Genomic DNA, 21,122 nt, shown 5'->3' on the forward strand with positions numbered 1-21,122 from the left:
TATCTATCTATCTATATTCCTTTGGGTTCTGAACTGTTAGGGAGTTGGAAAAGGGTTAGAAGAGGTGGTTATATTTTCCATCAACAATCTTCTAAATTTAAAATTAAACCCACTAAATTCAATCCCAAAATGTATTTCCTCATTTTGGTACTGAAGGAAGATTTGGAGACTTTCACTTCTAATGGTACAATTTCACAAATGTTATGAATAAAAATGAGTTTATAATGGAAAAACTTCCTCTCTTGTAAATACAACATTTGCCACCAAAAGACAATAAAATGTACATAATTATCAGCTTAGGAGGTGAAGGGGAATTTGTGGTAAGGGTGGGAATTTTTCTTGTAGATGCTAGTGAATCATTCTTGTTCTGTCTTGTCTCTATAAAGATATTTCTGAGTGGGCAGTTTTCCGGAATGAGTTTTGGAAAACATCAGATATCGTACTACTTGAATTCATTATAATGAAAAACTTCTTTTATAAAGACACAGGTGTGGCTGAGGGTTGGCTTGTCCTATAACAAGGAAACACTGTGATCAATGGGCCATCGTGGAGAAATGTTTATTTATTTGGTAAATTAGAAAGATGTGGAAAGTATTAGTATTCCCTTTAAAAAGTGTTGGGGGAGGCACCCTACTGAGAAAAAAAGCTTTATAAAAAAGTCATGAGATTTAGTTTGGGGGGAGAGAGCAGAATTAAACCGTTAATCTTTGGCTTCAAAAATAGGGAGCGTCTCTTCTAAAAATAGAAACACCTTTCTTGCTAGTGCACCCAGCAAATACTTTAAAATATAAAATTAAATAAGAAGTTCCCAGGGGAGTTTCCTGACACTCCCGAGGCGCTGTTTATGTGGCCCGCACCTGCCAGTCCAGCCCAGCCAGGGAGCGAGTTTCCGACTCCCAGCTCACCGGGGACCTCGGAACTCTCCAGCCCCAGCCCTAGCCCACCTCCACGCGGCTCCTCCCACAGGTAGCGCTAGAAACCCGACGTGGAGGTAGACCGACCGGAACAAAGGAAGTGGGAGGTAAAGGGAGCCTGGGGGGAGGCGGGCCTTTCCAGGTCCCCGCAGGTACCTCTCTGGGCAGAGATGGGGAGGAGTCTAGCTCCAGCCTAAGATGGAGGGCTAGCTACCCGTTGGGAGCTTTAGGACACCTACAATCCCCAGCCCTGGACCTTTCTCTTTTCCTTCTGCTCTTGGAACAGCTATTGAAATCCTGCCTTCGCTGCACTCTCTTTCCCCTACAAATTCCTTTTTGGTCAAATTCTTGTTTTCTCTTCTCACTCTCACCTCCCCCCAACTCCTTTCTTCACCCGTCTCCACTCCTTCCTTCACTCCGTTTCCCACCTCCCCCTCCGCCCTTCATAGCTTCAAAGCCTGGCTCCTGGGAGACGGAGCCTCAACCACTCTGTGCATGGCCTGGGGCTGCAGCCTAACCCTGGAGAAAATCGGGGGAGGGGGGGAGAAGGTGGGGGAAAGAGTTGAGAGAAGTGTGGGGCTGGAGTCGACCTGTTGATCCTCTTGCAGACAGCTCAGTCCTCTCCCGCTTAAGAAAACCCCTCCCTGAGTCAACCACTTTTGGCTAAAGAGCTTGGAGGAGGAAGAGGGTGGGCAGGAGACCTGGCACGCTTCACCTGCCTTTCTCTTGCCCTCTGGTACTGATGACCTAGGCTGATTCGGGGCGGAGGCAGCAGCAGCAGCTCCAGTCCCTGGAACCCCAGAAGTCACAGCGCAGGGCAGACGGTAAGGGAAACGTGGAAAACTAGAGAGTAGGGTTCTAGTTGCCCTGGAGTCAGCAATCCTAGGCTGGAAGGGAGGAAGAAAAGAGAGTTATCGATTTGCAGACCCCCTAGGGGAGGAGAGTCCATTCCCTTCGGGAAGTTGGATTTTTAAGGAAGTTAAGGAAACTTTGTTGAGTCCCCTTCAGCTCCCTCCCCTCCTGCCCAGAGAGCAAACGTAAAACCTTTTGTGATTTTGCCCCATCCCCCTCCCAGCTATTTGTCCCTCGGTTCCCCTCCCCCTTCGTTTCCAGTTGGCCCTCGCTGCCTGAAGAGCAGACGCCGTAGCCCTGGAATTGCAACTGACCCACACGAACGCGCGGACACACACACACACACGCACACACACTCACGCTGGCACGCACCCCCTCTCCCCCTCCTCCTTTTACCCCCCTAGCTTTTGCTTTTATGAGTTAACCACGCTTTCCAGAAGTTGCTGCTCTAGTTTGTAAATTCCTCTCGGTGGCTAGCAGCTCTCCCCAGACCCTCAGTCCCCTCCTCCTCCTCTTCCATCCCTTCGTTCCCTTCCTTTGGCCAAATAAAACCGGATCTGGGCCAGGAGAAAGGAGGAGGAGTAGCTAGAGGAGGGGGAGGGAGGCCGGAGACGAAGGGGTTGAGAGGTGAGGGGGGAGTGGTGGTTACGCGCACCATTCATGGACTCGGGCTGGGACCGGTGGTCACTGCTCCACGGCTCCTAGTCCGGCCAGCAAGTTGCTCAGGGCGCTGGGGCCGGGAGGCGAGCCCTCACAGCCTCTGCGCCCCCGGAGCGCCATGGAGAACGCGGAGACCCGAGGCAGTCGGCAGGAGCGATTCCCAGACAAAGATCCCCGGCTCAACCCCTTGTTCGCGGATCAGGGGCAGCCGCAGCAGCCTCTGATGATGGTGCTGGAGCCCAGGGGGACGGACGGGCACAGGCTGGTGGAAGTGCTGTTGACTGGGGGGGCTCCCTGGGGATTCACCTTGAAAGGAGGGAAGGAACACGGAGAACCTCTCATCATTACTAAGGTAAACCAGCGTCCAGGAATTAAGCGAAGGTTAAGGGCTGGGAAGAATCGGGGGAGGGAAGGGAACTCTGGCTCACGACCATCATTTTTAACTAGGGTTGGGTACTGGGGTGATGAACTCCAGAAGTTTCTTGAAGCTGTGCTGTGATATTTACATTGCGCGCCTCCTTCTTCCCCCGCATGACAACCGTAGACCGGTGATAGCACCACGATACTTAATGATAGCTATTGTTAATGCCTAGTGATCTAGCCTAGAGTGTTAGTGGGGGTAATTGTGCTAGATTTACCCGGGGGGGGGGGGCAGGAGTTAAACCTTTATATTCGAGATAAGCGTGACTTGTGGATTTTGCTTTAGGATTTAAAGGGTCGTATGCATCAGTTTATTAAAGGGAACAAGTATGTGAGTGTAAAAAAGTTGCACTTTGGACTCGAGTTTTAGGTTTTTTTTTTAATAAGACAGATTTTTGCTGGGTTCGCAGCTCCGATGGATACCGCTATGGGGAGGGGTTCCAGCGAACTTGCTCCCCTCCCTGGCCCAGTGGCACCCATTTCGACCTCTACTTTCCCCTTTTAGTGCACTGTGGTTTTGCCCTTTACACCTTTTCCCTTCCCTTCCCTGTCAGTGGTCTGCACCTGTACTGAAAGGGCAACTAGTTGTTCTTAAGAGTTCAGAAGCAAAGACGTGGGGTGGCATGGGGGGGAAGAAGAGGGAGAATAAGACTTTTGGCAATGAATCAGAGGGTCTTAGGCTCCCCCTCCAAGTACCCAAACCAGAAACTGTTGGGGTTACCTCCTGCCTGTTATTCTTAATCAGTATACAAATATGTATCGATTAATACTGTCAATTTTCTGATTTTAATCATCGGACCTGTAGAGCACACCTAAGCTTTCTTTTTTCCAAGTATGGCTCCAGAATTTTTTTCCTTATTTTCAGTTCACCGGAAGGAACTTTTTCTGACAATTTGGTGCTGGCTTGTATTGCTTTTGGGGGAATTGTACTTGAGCTGAACCTGTAAAACAACTAGACACAAGGAAACTTACTTAAATTCTTTGTTCCTCTGCAACTCAAAGATAAGATAAAGGACACATTTGAATGTGCAGTGTCTTGTTTTACTTAATTATATTTATACAAAGCAACTTCCATGTTAAAACAGTTTGCAGGTTGATTTCTAGGTGGAGGCTTTAGCTAAAGCTTACCAAAAGGCCAAAGTCCCTTTTAAAATGTAAAAATTGTTGGCTACCAGCAGCTTTTGAAGGTGACTTACTGGTTTTTTCCACATTCCTTCCTCCCCACTGCCGGAAGAATTCTAGTGAGCCCTAACTTTGTGTGCTTGAACTGACTATAGTCTAGGGAGGGGTATTGCTTTGTTACCCAAATTACCCTAATGTGACTGTAAGGCTTTCTATATCTTTCTGAAGGTGTGGCAACAATAGGGAATTCCCCTGGGAGATTTTCTTAATAAGATTTTGAATTTATGTACTACCTAGACAAGAGGCCATTGCTGGCCATTGCTGTTATCTAGGATAGTTATATTTTGTCTTAAATTTACTTAATTGGATCCTTTCAAAGAATATGGGCAGCAATAAAATGCTTATACATTGAGCCAGTGTGTATTGTGTTTATTCACACATGCAAATTTATATGTATCATCATCTTGGCCAATATCGCCCATCTTCAGGAGTATTCTTGATTAATAAACTTTATGCTTATTGTGAGATTGTCACATGTAGATATGCACATTGTTTTTTTTTATATAATGACATACAATGCATAGAAAGGTTCGAGAATTTATAAACATTGTTTAAAGTACGATTGATTGTGGTAGTGTATTGAGATACAGTATATCTCATTGTATGCTTATTGAAAAGGCATGAACCAACTTCTAATTTCAAATTGACATTACTGCCAAAAACAATAATGAACAGGAGAGTCCCAATACCCTACCCTAACTTCTCCAAGTAACCTTGTATATCCACATATGTCTTCTACTTTACCTGTTGCCCTTATTCTAGGGAACTTTAGGACACAGTAGAACCTAGTGGACAACAACTTTTAGAGACTATTTGGCAGTTTACTTTTATTCTCCAATTTGGTTAAATTCTGGGGATCAGGGAGAACTTTAAAGATGGACTTTAGAATTAAAATACACATGTTTCCTTATAGTCAGTCAGGTAGATATATATTATTTCTTCAGGCTTTCTAGCCTGACCCAGAGTCTTGGAGAAATGAGGTATGATTGTCTCACAATTGTAATTAGATTTTTAAAAATAATTCATGTTAGAGAGGCAGTGCAGTATATGACTGGGGAGTCAGCCTTGGAGTTAGGAAGACCTGGCTCTGTGACCCTGTGCAAGTCTCTTACCCTCTCAGTGGATAGGCAGCTCTAAGACTTTATGTTGTAGAGAAGGTGCCAACCTGCACTGGTAGAGGTAGTTTCCTCACCTGGGAATTACCTCTATCAATGAAATCATAGGTCTAGTCCCTATTCCTAAACCATCCCAGATTATGTTATTTCTCACTTTTAGTCCAGTGCTTGGTAATTCCAAGCTTGTGGTTACTCTACCTGATTGATAGATGGAAATTGTTATTTCTGACTACTTCAATTCTAAATAAACATTTCTATTATCCATAGTTGGCATGACACTGTTCACTTTTCCCTCTTTTCTTTTATATAGGTCTGAACAATTAATTTTTGTGTATCTTTGTAACTGTTCAGAGTTTTGGTTTGTAAGTGATCTAATTGACTTCAGGCAGGTAAAATACTATTATCTCCAGTTTAGCTATAGTGCTTAATAAGAATTTGCTGATTTCTAATTTTAAAGACCAAGACCAGAGAGGCAGTTCTACAGTGGTACAGTAGAAGTAGGATTGACTCTAGGGTCCCAGGTTCCATGTTCAAATCCTTCTTCAGATGCTTGCTACTCATGTGACTTTTGGCAAGCGTTGGCCTTGGTTGGACAAGGTGGCGTCTTGAGGTCCCTTTAATTCTAGACCTATGATTCTGTCATCTCTTTGTCTTAGTTAGACATCTGTAAAATGGGGGTGGGGAATCTCTCATCCTATGAGCCTGTGATTTGTCCAGAATTGCCCAGAGATCTTTCATACTGGTAGAAGACTAGAACCCACATCATTTACTTGATAATACAGTAGTGTGCATTTGTATTCTGATCCTTTTTCCAGAAATGACCTTTAGTCATTTGAAATGAGAAAATTACTGGTAACTTTCAGAATTAGACTTGAATTTTATATTCAAAATGTCCTAAAAACCAAAAATTTTTATCCACCCTGCCCCCACCTCTCCTCCCTAAAGTCTCATTTGACCTTTATGGTGGTATGTTTGGAGACATCTGGTGACACAAATGTTTTTGTGAAAGGCATTTTTCTTTCTTTGAGCCCAGTAACCCCAAGCTCTGGTGATGGCAGAGGGTTTTATTTACACAGCAAACACTAAAACAAATACTTGCTTCATTTATATTATGTGGACTGAGGGAGAGAAGGAAAGAAAGAACTGCTTGATTCTAAATTTTTCTTCATCAATAGCTAGCATTTATTATTGGGGATATAGTGTATGGGCATGGGTAGTCTGATGGGGTCTCTGTTTTAACATCCTCAAACTGAAATTAGTAATAGTGTACTACCTCCCTTTAGTGTGGCATCCTAAGAATTCAGGAGAGAATGTGTGTAAAGCATAGCAAGGCCCTCTAATGAAAGGGGTTAACAAAATACAGAACCTAAATACTGTGTAAGGAAATTTGTAGCCTTGTAGCCAGAACTTGGTATGACTAACTTCTTTTACAACTGAATCTACAGATTAGGGAAATCTCAAATAGATTATTCACAAACTATACATAAATATAAATCTCAAGTGTCAGATCTCAGATAATGTGACTAAGAATGAAATATATTGGGACACATTTGTGATACAGGTGTGAGGATAGGACTCAAGGTATTACATTACATGCTAATCATGTTTTATATCAAACATATATTTCACCATGTATAGTTGATATTTCAGAGAACATAATTTGACTGGTTAGGATCCTTGTAATTAGAGAGCAGTGGTATCCCACTCTAATTCTACCATACCTACGGTACTATGAAATGAAAATGATCATAATTTTCTTTAAGTTACACATTGAATTTAATGTGAAACTTTAGGGAAAGGAGCCTAATTTCTGAAAGATGTTGGTGGGTAGAACATGAATGATTTAGGAAAAATCCATCCCCTCTTTGAAAAAAACAAAACAAAACAAAACTCTGTGCCATGTACTCTTCTGAGGGGTGGGTTGGAAGCTTCATCTTTGTATTAGATAAGGTTTGTGATTTATTCAAGAATTTTGTTCACACATCTCTCTCACCTATTCTACTAAGCTAAATCAGGTTTGGGGAAATGCTACAGGAAATGATAGTTGGTGATTCATTAGGAGACATTCTGAGTAAGTATTAAATACACTAGTTTGGTGTTAGCAAGCACCCTGCTGTTAGAGGAATGCTTTAGTATGAAAGAGGCCCAGTTCCCAGTTGACTTCTTAAAATGTGAGGTGCCTAGCTTTAAAAATAGTAGTATTACCTAGAAGTGCCTCAGGAGATGAATGACTTGGTAAAATTTGCCTTGATCCTTTTATCTTAAAATCCCTTCCAGTTCTTGTCTATACCTGAGTAAAGCTCTACTCTGGAGTTAAGTGTGGTTTTTAGGCTGACATTGAGGAAAGTGATCAATTTTGGGGTGAGTGAATACTGGGGATTTGGATTATGATCCTTTGAGCCACTTAGCACCTAGTCAGAGGATGGCACAGATGCCCAGAAATAGCCTAACTTCTTTGGAGATTTACATACTAGGAATTAATATTTTTGGGATCTTTTGGATCCAAAAGTCCTGGATAAGAGTATATTTCTTAAAATTTTTGAATTTAATGGGGTGAACTCAATGGGCCTTTTGGAAATGAGTGGGCAGCTTTGCGGAGTCACTTGTTTTCATGGACATTTTCATCTTTCTTGGGATGAGATGGCCCATGGTACAGTGAAAAGAGTGCTGGAATTGGAGGCCTAGGACCTGAGTTCAAGTTCCACTTTATTACTAACTCCCTTTCTGACCCTGGACAATCACTTATATATAAATCTCAATATTAATTGAAGGATTTGGATTAGATGGCCTTTAAGGTGCTTTCTAGTTCAAATTTATGTTACTATCATAACAGTCACACTTCTTAACTTGATATTTAAAAAATATTTAATATTTCAGACTTGATGCTCATCAGAAAACATTAATTTTCCATATATAAAAGACAGGATTGATTACAAAACCACGAATCTACCATGTACATCTTGTTTTTTAAAGTATACATTAACTTAAACATGGTAGTATGAACACTGTGTTCCCTTTTGAACTTCCTTTCACTTTTTCCTTGGTGTTTATGTATTCCATTGACATTTCTTCCCTTTTTTATAAAGAAAAAAATTGGATTATTGTCCCCAACCCTTTCCACACCAGCCTTTTTTTCCCAATAAAAGCCTTTCCCAGTAGCAAATAAGTATAGTCAAGCAAAAAAAAAAGTTTTATTTGTATTTTCTGAAAATGTATGTCTCACTTTGTATCTATCGTTTATCACTTCATTTGTCATTGTATTTATTAGAATCAAAGAAGTCTTTTGAAGTTGTTGTCCTTTGTAATGTAATCAATGTATAGATTTATCTCTTGGTTCTGATCAGTTCCCTCTGCGTTGGTTCATACAGTACTTCCAAAGTTTCTTAGGATCTGTCCTTTTTGGCATTCCTTATGTTTTAATGGTATTTCATTATGTTCATATTCTAAAATTTATTCAACCATTCCTCAATTGATGGGTACCCACTTTATTTCCAATTCTTCTTAGTTAATGTCCTCCAAATCTGACTCTAGCCTACCTTTCCATTTTACTTTCATATTTAATTTAATTTCATAGTTTAATTTCTCCCTCACATACTCTACATTCTCCAAAAAGAACGCAGTTTTCATCCTACCTTTTCTACCTTTCTGTGATAGACCCAGCTCAAGGGCCATCTCCTCCACCAAGCCAAATTTTCCCCAGCTGAAAATGAGCACTCCTTCCCTGATTTTACCTGGAGCACTTTGGAGCTATCCTTTGCCCTTAGGTAGTCTGTCTTGTATTTTGCTTTCTTGTATCCATGTCATAGGGATAGGGATAGAATCTGTGATTTTATTGATATAGGGAACTCCCAGATAAGGAACCTTCCTCTTCCAATGCTGATAATAAATCTCTGAAATTTAAAATATTGGAAAGGTTCCTAGAGCTTAAAGGTTCCTGAAATGTGGTCTGAGGATTCCAGTGGGCCTGAGAAGTCAAAACTGTTTTCCTAATGAAACTGAAAGGTTATTTCCTCTTTTCAGTCTCATTCATTCATTGATACGGTTTCAGAATCTGAATTGTAACTCATATTTTCAGAAACCACTGTTAAGTTTTGGTATAATGTCAAAGATGAATATCCACAATTACCTAGAAAGGTTATTAAAATACTCATCAGTTTTCCAAATACCTATCTGTGTGAGGCCAATTTTCTTCATATATTTCAACCAAAACAAAATAGCACAATAGATTGAACGAAGAAGCAGAGATGAAAATCCTGTTGTCTTCTAGTAAGCAAGACATGAGATTTGCAAAGATTTGAAAGATATAAAGAAAAAAATGTCATTCTCTATTTTTTGTTTTGCATAATACTTATTTTTTCATTAAAATGTTATTTGTGTTAATGTTTTATTGCTGTTTGAAAATGAATTAAACATTTTAAAATGTGTCTGCTTAAATTTCTAATATAGTAAATATCAGTAGATACAACACACATAAATAAAAGCTCTTGGGATCCTTAATAATTTTAAAAGTGGAAATGACCAAAAAGTTTGAGAAGTGCTGTCTGCAGTACTGAGACATTAAATGACTTGCTCAGGATTACATAGTATGTGTCAGGTGGGACTTGAACTCAGATCTTCCTGACTTCGAGTCCAGCTTTCTATCCCACTACCTCTATGCTGCCATACTGTCCATGTCATTTTTCCCAAATATGTTGTCAGCTTCAATAGGACAGCTGAGATTCCCGAGCAGTTTCCCTGGACCCTAGGCTGCCTGTTTCTGGAAGGGTAGTCAGCTTCTGATTGGTTGGGTTTTACTACGCTGATTTGCTGGGCCATTGTGGAACTCACTTCTTACATTCTTTCTTGGTGCTGTGGTAACACTTTTTAATGTATGGTTGATGCAGTCTGTGTCATACTTGGGTAAAATACTTATTTGAGTAGCTCCAATCTTTTAAAGGGGATTCCCCCATTGGCCAAATTGATTAGTTGGATGTTTTAAGCACAGCAAAAGCAGAACGTGTGTGAAGTTTCACAACCAAGTTTATTTACCTAATACAACAGCACTTTATACATAGTAGGGAGTTGGTAAATCTTGCTGAGTTGAATTTTACCGTAAAGACTTTGAGCTCTTGTTGCCAGATTAGTCCTAAGTACTGGAATTATTGGGGCAAGTTTTAGTTTAGATTCCTCAGTTGAAGTTACATGCTTCTGACATATGCTGCCATATGGTTTGTCTTTGAGTTAGTAAATTCATTTCTTTGGATGATTAGAGTTTAACTCTGATGGATGTAGGGGATAATAGTGGGGATGCAAAGATACGCAGAATATTCTCTTCTGGGGAGTTTATAATCTGGTAGAAGAGGAAAAACAAATACACAAGATAAATGTGATACCGTATAGAATAAGGTATGTGCTATAAGAAGATTACTATAGATGTTCAAAGCAAAGAGAGTCATCTTCATGAAGTTTTTATTTCCACCCTCATGGATGAGACATAACATTTTTGAGCAAAGCCTTGAAGAGTGGGAAAAATTTGGACAGGATGAGATGAGTTGTAGGACAGGGCATTCCTGGCAAGAGAAACAGCATGAGGAAAGATATAGAGGCTAGAAAGCGTGGGGTATGTTTAAAGAGGTACAAGTTTGGCTAGAGTGCAAGGCCCATATAGTGGAAGATAAGGCTTTAAAGAGAAATTAGGTTGATAGTTCACAGGATCTCGAACGCCAGGTTTTGTCATCTTGAAAGCTTTTTTGTATTGCACTGAGTCTCTTGAAAGTAGACAGATCTCATGTGTACTTTGATGTGTTACAGAATGAGCTATATAGATCATAAGGTTTAGAGCTGAAAAGGATCATTACAATGTATTCTAAACTTATTTTACAGATGAGGGTAATAAGAATCATGAAGGTGAAGTGACATGTCCAAAGTCAGCTGGGTAGACTAGGGATGGAATCAAACTAATGTATTCTGACAAAAGATCGAGCTCGCTCTCTCTCTCTCTCTTTCTGCAATGGAGTAAATTTAGGATATCTGGAAAAATCTCCCAACAGAGCAATTCAAAAATGGAATGGGATGCCCCGTAATGGTTTTCTACTTTATGGATGTCTTCTCGTAAAGGCTGGATGGAAAATTTTTGGTAATGTAATAAGGTCTTTTTGGGGTAAAGGGTTACACAAGATGGTTGTTGAGGTACATTCTAAATTCTTAAGATTTTGTGATTCAGTGGTCCTATGAGAAATTTTAGCAATTAAAAGAATAGTGTTTGGCCAAATCATTTTAAAGATATTTATATTTAGAGTTACACTGTAAATGCATTTAAATGGTATTAAAATCTATGTTGTGTTGTTTTAAGGATAGTTGAATATTCAACAAAACTCTGTGGGAGTACCATCTACATGCAACTCTAAAGTACTAGTAAAAATGTTGGCAACTTGTGTACATAATGGTAATCTGAAGCTAGACATAAACAAATTTAGAATTCCTAAAATTCATGGAATCATATCTTGTTTTATGGCCTTAACTATATATATATATATATGTATATGTATATTATATATATATGTATATGTATATGTATATATATATATAAGGAGTGCCAAGTAGAGTATCATATTTAAGAGTTAGTAGAAAGAGATGAGTGTTTTTTCTCCTTTTTTGCTGACAGGCACAAAGGCTTGTGGGAGAATTGAGTATTTAGGCTGAATTGCTTTAAATTAAGTTGCAACATTTACTACATAACTATTATGTGTGCACGGTTTGGTGCCATATTGAGGATTCAAAGTTGAAAAGCTAAAGTTTTTGCCCACAAGTTGCTTCTCCCAGGCTCATTCAGGGCAGCAAGGTGGTGCAGTGGATAGAGCACCAGCTCTGGAGTCAGGAAGACCTGAGTTCAAATCCAGTCACAGACCAGTCACTTGACGTTAGTTGTGTGACCCTGGACAAGTCACTTAACCCCAGTTGCCTTTTAAAAAAAAAGCCTCAATCAAAATTTCCTCTATTATCAATTAACTGTACTCTCTTATATTCCCATCATCACAGTTTCATTTGGTTGGGTGTTGGGGAAAGGGAGTATGAGGGGAGATGGCAACTTTCCTGAAACCATATACTAAATTCGTGCCAAGTATGAGGCATTACATTTTGATTGTTGGATTTCTCCCCCTTCTCCCAGGTGTTAATTTAACTTGGCTCGTGTGCTAAAAATGCTAAGGGTATTAACTATAGTTAAAAACTATGAACTATGTATACTACTTATGTAACATAAGGAATTAAAACTTTGTGGTTTAATTATGATTTTTAAAAGCATATCCTGACAAGTTAAAAAAAATTCCCTGTTTACATGAAAGCATGGTAGCATGATAAGAAGTGACCCGTGAACAATAAGAGTTTAAATCTTCATAAATCGGTTGTAGCTAGCTAGCCATTGAGCTGGGATTTCTTCACTCATGTCCATCATTCATTGCTAAAGAAAATGCATTTCCTTACTTCTGAGGTGCTGGATATCTCTATGGATAGAGAATTTTATACTTGTTCATTTGCCAAAAGTGTTCTGTGTCAGTATGCAAATAAACTTGGATTTGTAGCTGAGTTCTTAGGGAAACTTAAGAGAATCCTTGCCAACTCACTAGCACTTTTGTTCATTGCCCATTTGTTACATGGTTTTAATTGACTATCTTTAGCAGGAGAAAAATGCTGAATAGACTTTTTTTCAAGTTTTGCCTCATTTATTTTTCAAAGATCGCAATTAGGAATGGGCACCATTCATTCATTCCTTCATCCATCCATCTATCTATCTATCTATTTATCTATCTAGCTATTATTTGAGCAAAAGTTTTTGAGTTGACCACAGATCTGAAAGGCAGGTTGTTTTCATAAAATTAATCAGACAAATACATCGTGTCATTTTAACTGTAGTGTCTAAAATAACTTTAACTTCAACATTTAAAATGCTCACTGCAAATAGGCTCCAATAGTTCCTTGCTTCCTTATTTAGGATAGTAAGTAACATTCATTTCTGGTGTGGATTCTGGCCAAAATGTCCCAGAGAAGCTTCCAAAGTAGGTACTATGGAAGGCCCTCTTTAACTCAGGGACCTTCACAGGAGATGAATTAGGGGAAGTATCTATATTTAATTATGTAAGTGGGTGTGGTTTGGAAGGGGATTGTCTTAATGGTTTGCCTGAATTCAGGAAAACTATGATTAACCATAAGATTAATCTGCTGTGATCACTTAAAAAAAAGATCAATACTTTTTTTTGTTTGTTTTTACACAAAAGGAACTTTTAAATAGCGAAGACATTCTCCAACATACAATTAAATTAAGCAAAATTCACCAATAGCCTAATTTCAACTACGGACGCATTACTGTTTGCTTTTATAGTTTATTGGTAATTAAAAGTATGTTTCCTCTAGTTTTGATCATATTATTAGCATTATCCTAACAGTTGACCAATTTTTGTTGCTTCTTAGTGTGGCCTCCATTTAATTTTTTTTTTAAATTCTGAACTTGAACACCAAAAAAGAGGTTTTCCATATTCAAAATATGATAGAAATTATTATTATATTATTATATTATTATATAATATATTACAGTATATATTATATTATACTATTTATAGTAATTGTATTTTATATAATATATAATTATATATTATAGTATATATAATTATATACAGCTTGCTTTTTTTTTTTTAAAAAAAGTAATTTCAAAGCTTCTTAACTTCCTTCTGTTCTTCTGTGCATTAAAAAATGCTTCAATGACCTACTTTCCTTTGTTTTCGGAAAGGGACAACATTATTGTAGCTCCTTTCTCTATCCAAGTGAAAAAAGAAAAAGAAATATACAATCCTTGTTTAAAGAAAAAAAAGTACAATCAAGCCAAATATCCACACCTTGCCATGTCTGAAAATGTTTACTTCATTCTGCACCTTTTGAGAGCATCACCTTTCTGTCAAGGAATTAGGTAACGTGCTTCATCATTGGCTTCCTGAATGTAGGCTGACTTTTTTTGAAATAAAATTGTGTCATTATGTTTATTCTATCTTCACTCTGGATCATCATGTTGTGTAAGTCTTCTGATATTTGAGTTCTTCATTCACCGTTCTTTATAGTGAAATTATATGCCATTACATTCCAATACCACAGTTTGTTCAGAAACCATCCAACTGATCATCACATTGCCTAAAAACAAAAAAAACCTCACCAAAATCTATCCAAAAGAGGCAGTTTGATGGATGTAGTTTCTAATGAAAGATTAGTCTGTGTAGATTAGTGTTTGAATATTAGTAAATTGAATGTTGTTCTGGGAATTATTCTGTGGAACATTCCCTGAAACCAGATTATAATAATTCACCTTTATGTAGCACTTTTTAGGTTTATAGTACTTTCATAATGTTAGCTAATATTTATATACCACTTTAAACTATTCAAAGCCATTTACCTACATTGTCTCATTTGATCCTCACAACCACCCTTTAGAGGTAGGTGCTTTTATCACCCTCATTTTATAAATGATGCCAAATCTGAAACTGAGAGATTTAGGTATACACAGCTTGTAAGCATCTCAGGGAGGCTCCAAGAGCTATGTTTCTTCAACAGCCTTTCTAACAACCCTGTGAGATGAGTGGTGAAAATACTGTTATAGCCTATTTGTAGATGAGAAAACTGAAGTTGAGAGAAGTGGAGGGACTTGTCCGAAGTCACAGAATTAGGACTTGAACATTTGTTTTCTGGCACTAAAGTTACTGCTTCTTCCTTCCTTCCTCCATTCCTTCCTCCCTTCCTTCCTCCTTTCCTTCCTCCCTTCCTCCCTTTCTTTCTTTCTTCCTATGTGGCTACACTTACAGTTTAAGGGAGTTTTAGTTTGTGAATCCTCCTCATAAGAAAAAATGACATGATTTAAAAAATTATTTTACATCTTTAATTTTAGCTTGTTGTAGAAGGATATCCTCAAAAAACAAAAACAGAAACAAAGGCCAAATTAAATACCAACATTTGTGAAATGAAATCCTTTGTTTCTGTGTACGATTGCTGTGTGTGGCTACTTTGGTTATTTCAATCATATTTGGATATTCTAGATCTAGGATGAAAGTTTTTAGAGAAATTTCTGGGCTTGAAAACATAAATATACTGATGTTTTGAGTCTATCATGTGTGTTTCCTGTGTTGATTTAGAAACAGATTTTTGCATAACAGATGCCCCAATAGATTTATTAACATTTTACTACTAGTTTAGTTTTCCTCCTCTTTTGGGAGTAGCCAATATTTGGGAGGAAAGCAATCAAAACACCCACAGCACTCTAACCAGTTGTGCAACTGAAGGGACATGAGGAAAAATTTTATGTTATTTATCGACTCCTTAGAATGCATCTATCATCTTATGCCCTCTGGCACTGGCCTCAACAAATGTTTTAATATACAAAATTACTAACCCTATAGCCAAATGCCATTCTTCTGATTTTCGCTTACTTTTTTCACACAGAGAACTTAGTGGTAGTTTGTTGAAGAGTAAAAGAGAAATAAACTAAAGATAACCATCATATCTTGATGGTCAGCATAAGACTTCCCTATGACCCATTGAATTTTTAGCATATGACTGGGTGGCCTTCTCTACTGTCAATGTGTAATTGTGGAATGCAAGCTAATTTTAATATTAGTCTGAGAAACAAGATGGAATAGATGAGTCTTCTTCTAGAAAACTAAAACAAGATACCATATAATGCATTCCAAAGGACAACTAATTTCAAGTGTTTTGGATTATGTTTGCCACTTGTTTTCTCTGTTACCCTAGATGGTCTTTTACAAATAATTCTTTAATACTACTCTGGAAACTATTTGTAGCACTTAAAAAATAATGTTCTTTAGCTCGATTAATAAAATGATATGAGTCCAAATATAAATCAGCAAGTCATATTTTTTAAAAATCTGAAAGTTGGAAGATCATATATGTCAGAAAGAATTGTTTTATTATAAATATTTTTAAAATCACAATTTTTTGAGACTCATTTAGCATGACATCCAAATTTGCATAAATACAGATCTGTATTTGTTATAATACGAATGACAAAGGTCAAAGTAAAAGCTATCAACTTCTTGTATTCAAATCAGCTGACTTGTGTACTTGAAAAATCTTTATAAAATAATCATCTCAGATCAGTAAAGAACATTTTCCATTGAATATTACTACCCTGCAAAGCAGAATCTTGCAGCATCTCCACTTATTTTCTCCTGGTCCCCTTTTTTGTATGACTTATTATTATTTTGTTAATTACCATCCCCTCTGGATGTATTGTCATATGTGCCTTTGTAGACCTTGGCCATGACCTGTAGAGCCACTTCCATCACGAATTACACTTTACTTTTTTATTGCTTTATATCTCTTTGGGCTATGCAGCTTTGATTTTCCTCTTCATTGAGGAGCTCTCTGAATTTCTAATTTTGAATTTGAAGCTTTCCGTTTTCTAATAATTTCTTTACAGTTTCTTCATCTGGTAAAACAGAATATTTTCTTTTTTGCTATATGTCTACATGTAGTTCAGTATTCTTAATCTCATGGCTGAACATTGCCTAATGATCATTAAAAATATTTGCAGTACATTTCTCTGATAAAGGACATATAAGGAATTAATTTAGATTTATAAGAATAAGAGCTATTCCCCAATTGATAAATGGTTAAAGGATATGAACAGGAAAATTCTGAAAGAAAGAAATTCAACCTATCAACAACCCTATGAAGAAGCACATTAGGGTTTCCACATCAAACCCATTAGATTGGCAAAGATGACAAAAAAGGAAAAAGACAAATGTTGCAGGGAATGTGAGAAAACAGATGCATTAATACACACACAATTGGTAGATCTGTGAATTGGTCTAGTCAAATCCAGTCCAGATTTGATGATTCTAGAAAGCAATTTGGAACCATGCCCCAAAAGTCATTAAAAGGTGTTCTTTTTGACCAGGTTGATCCTACTATAACTACAACTACTATGTCTGTTTTCCAAAGACAACAAAGGCAAAGTACAAAAATATTCGTAGTAGTTCTTTTGTAGTGTCAAAGTACTGGAAACTGAGGGGATGCCCCATCAATTTTTGGTGAATGGTTGAACAAATTGTGGTATACAATTGGGTCATAAAAAATTATAAAAGGGGCAGTTTTTAAAGAAACCCAGAAAGGCTTGTATGAAAGACTCCATAATGAATTAAGCAGAACCAGGAGAACAACTGATACAATAACAAAAAATATTGGAAAGACCAACAACTTTGAAAGACTTAAGAACTCTCTTGGATCCATCCTATGACCAGCCATGATTCCCAGGGACTAATGATGATACATGCTACTCATTCTCCCTGACAGAATGGTGAGGGACTTGAGATGCAGAATAAGACATGTATTTTTGGCATGGCCAATTTGTGGTATTAGTTTTGCATATTTGTTAACAAAAGTTTTGTTCTTATTTCAATTTTAGAGGAGGTGGGAGGAAAAGAAATTAATTGAAAAATAAGTTGAATTTTTAAAAATGCTCCCCCAAATTGTGGGCTGTTTGATCATATATACTTTTTGGAGAGGCCATTTGCCTTTTAAAGCTTTGACCCTTTTTGGGGTCCATCAGCCTGCCAGTTGATAGTTCCTTCAGTTCTGTACTTGCAGTTCTGAGACTTTATCAATGCTGGCAACATCTTGGAAAAGCATCAATTCAAGTCCCCTTAATCTTTTTTGTGACTGAGTCTGTTTTAATTGTGCAGTATGCAGCTTTTCCAAAACAAGAAAAATATTCAGCCACATCTTTCTTGCTTGTATCACAGCTCAAGGTTCCCTTAAAACATTTCATTGTCATCTTGCTGCCTTGCTTGGGTTGATTTTGGGGCCCTTTGGTAAACATCTCTGCGTTGGCAATACTTTTAAGTTCTCAGTTTGATGATGATGATGATAGCTAGCTAACATTTATGTAGTTCTTTAAGGTTGGTAAAGCCCTTTAAAAATACTTCATTTTCTCCTCACAAGAACCATGAAAAGTAGGTGCTTTTATTATCCTCATTTTACAATAAGGAAACTGAGGATGAGGGAGGTTAAGTAACTTGTCCATAGTTACAAAGCTAGTAAGTGTCTGAGGCTGAGTTTGAACTCAGGTCTTTATCATTCCAAGTCTAGTGCTCTATCTACCGTGGTTCCACCTAGCTGTCTGTTGAGGGGTGGGGAGGGAGTTGTGGCTGGAGGGAGAGTTGCATTGATAGGCTATTTTATCAACTCATTTTTGAGAGTGAATTGTGTATACTTTGAAGGTATCCTTAATGAAAATAGAACAAGGAGGCTTTTACAAGTAATTTTCTATAATGGACTACATACTTGACTGAGAGGATTAAGAATTAACAATCCCGCTGCTGGTGGATTATAAACAAGCATTTGATTTCCATGGAACAAAATGTAGCCTCTTTGAAGGCTTTTCAAAGAGATGTCTCATGCATATATTAAGATCATGTAAAATTTCTTGATTAGATGCAAGCATAGGTATAATTGTTTCTAGTGATTCTCTGTATCAAGTGAGGCATAAAACAGGAAGATGTATGCTCATAAAAAGCTAATCATTTCTGTCTTTATATCTACAGAGATAAAGTGAACGAAAGATTTGGTTATCCTATAAATGGTAAAGTTACACACACACATTATTATGCTATCGCACCAAGCCTCAGAATACCATAGGAGCTTCTCAATGAAATCCATGGTCATTCAAGAGATTGGCTCAAAAATATATCGAAGAAAAATGAGATTGACAAAGAATGCCTCTTGCTAGGCTATGATATGTAGCTAGATAAACAGGCTGTTTAGTTAGTTCTTTAGTCTATCTTTCTTGCACAGACATTTATTTCAAAAGGACAGTAAACTGGGTCCAGAATAGAAAAAGAAGAAGAAAGTGTGCTGTCAGTCAACAAGCATTTACTATGTTTCAGGTACCGTGCTAAGTACTGGGGATACAAAGAAAGGCCGAAACATTTCCTGCCCTCAAGGAGCTCAAAATCTCATGGGAGAGAAAATATATAAACAACTATATCCATATAAGATATATACATAGTAGATGGAAGGTAATCTGAGAGGGAAGGTATGGGGGAGATGGGGAAAGGTACCCTTAAAGACCTTCTGCAAAACGTTAAGATTTGAGCCAAATCTTCAGGGAATCCAGGAGGGGAGATAAGAAGAAACAGCATTCCAAGTATTCACAGCCTGTGAAAAGGCAAGGAGATGGGAAGTGTTATGTACGAAGAACTACAAGAAGACAGATGTTTCTGGATTGTAAAGTACCTAGAAGGGAGTGAAGTGTAAGAAAATGGAAAGATAAGAAGGGGGGCCAGGTTGTAAATGGCTGTAAATGCCAAAGATAGAATTTTGTATTTGATGCTGGAGGTAATAGGAACCCACTGGAGTTTATTGAATAGGGGATGACTTGGTCAGACTTGGACTTTAGAAAAATCTCTTTGGAAGATGAGTGGACTTTGAATTAGGGTGGGGAGAGACTGCAGGCAGGGAGATTGGCCAGAAGACTGTTGTAGTAGTCCAGGGATAAGGCGAAGAGGTCCTGTGCCTGAGTGACAACTGTGTGGGTGGGGAGAAGGGAATTGCATTTGGGAAACTATGCAGGGCTTTCAACTGTCCTAAGCTGTTCAATATTATAAAATTCATGTTTTCTACTAATCACATCAAAATTCATTTTCAAGATGCTTTTTTAACCATCAGTTCCTAGTACTGTACTCATTCTCCTTCCAACAGTAGAACAAAGACAAAACTGATACAGTGCCCTTATTTGAACCATAGATGCCTCATTCCTCATCTGTAGTTTACTACTGAAGAGGAGGAAGTATGTTTTTATCATTCTTCTGGAATCAAGACTGACCATTGCATTGATCTAAGCTCTGATATCTTTTAATGTTGTTTTCCTTTATGTTACTGTGGTCATTGTTTTCTTGGTTCTGCTTACATCATTCTTTATCAGCTAATACAAGTCTTCCCAAATTTCTCTGAGTTCTACATATCCATTGTTTTCTTATAATGCATTACTCATGTTAACATATCATAATTTCTTCAGTCATTTCCTCAATTTCTGGACACAAAATATTCCCAGAAAAATGTGTCCTTTAAACACCAATGGTCTTTTTTTTTTTTCAATTAGCCCCTATTTAAATATTTTAAAAGATACATTTTTTTCCCCTCGATTATATGCTGAAACAAATTTCAAAAAAAGTTTTCAGTTCAAAATTCTATCCTTCTTTCCCCTTCCCCCTCCCTGAGATGGTAAGCAATCAGATATAGGTTATACATGTGCAATCATGTAAAACATTTCCATATTAGTCATTTTGTCCAGGAAGACTTGAGTAAAAGAAAAAGAATGAAACAAAGAAAGTGAAAAATAGCATGCTTCAGTCTGTATTCAAATAATATCAGTTCTTTCTCTGGAGCCGGATAATATGCTTCATCGTTAGGGATTTTCTTGGATCATTGCATTGCTGAGAAGAGCTAAGTCTATCAAAGTCAGTCATCATACAAGGTTACTATGTACAATGTTCTCTTGGTTCTGCTTATTTCACTCAGCATCAGTTCACGTAAGTCTTTCCAGGTTTTTCTGAAGTCCTCCTGCTCATCATTTCTTATAGCACAATAGTATTCCATTACATTCATTTACCACAACTTATTCAGCCATTCCCCAGTTGATGGGTATCTCCTCAATTTCCAATTCTTTGCCACCACAGAAAGAGCTGCTATAAATATTTTTGTACACGTGGGTCCTTTCCCCATTTTTATGATTTCTTTGGGATACAATCTAGAAGTGCTATTCCTGGGTCAAAGGGTATGCAGAGTTTTATAGGCCTTTGGGCACAGTTCCAAATTGCTCTCCGGAATGGTTGGATCAGTTCACAACTCCACCAACAGTGCATTAGTGTCCAAGTTTTCCCACATCCTCTCCAACATCTATCGTTTTCCTTTTTTTTTCATATTTGCCAATCTGATAGGTGTGAGG

The 21,122-nt window shown here is 37.9% G+C and overlaps 1 protein-coding gene across 4 annotated transcripts in view; it reads left to right on the forward strand.

Annotated features, from left to right (window-relative positions):
• Positions 1–986: 986 nt before the first annotated feature.
• Positions 987–21,122, forward strand: part of SHROOM2 (shroom family member 2) — a 245,232-nt gene continuing 225,096 nt past the window's right edge. For 2 of the 4 annotated variants that reach the window (XM_027835356.1, XM_027835357.1), the window contains exon 1: positions 2,477–2,778. In XM_027835356.1, the coding sequence (XP_027691157.1) occupies positions 2,545–2,778 (234 nt within the window). In that variant the 5' untranslated portion in view covers positions 2,477–2,544. Of the gene's footprint in view, positions 1,022–1,672; positions 1,739–2,476; positions 2,779–21,122 lie in introns of those variants that run through there. The other 2 variants (XM_027835360.1, XM_027835358.1) reach the window with 2 other exon arrangements.

This window comes from Vombatus ursinus, unplaced genomic scaffold (genome assembly GCF_900497805.2).
Source record: "Vombatus ursinus unplaced genomic scaffold, bare-nosed wombat genome assembly UNPS02014814.1, whole genome shotgun sequence".
Lineage (NCBI taxonomy): Eukaryota > Metazoa > Chordata > Mammalia > Diprotodontia > Vombatidae > Vombatus > Vombatus ursinus.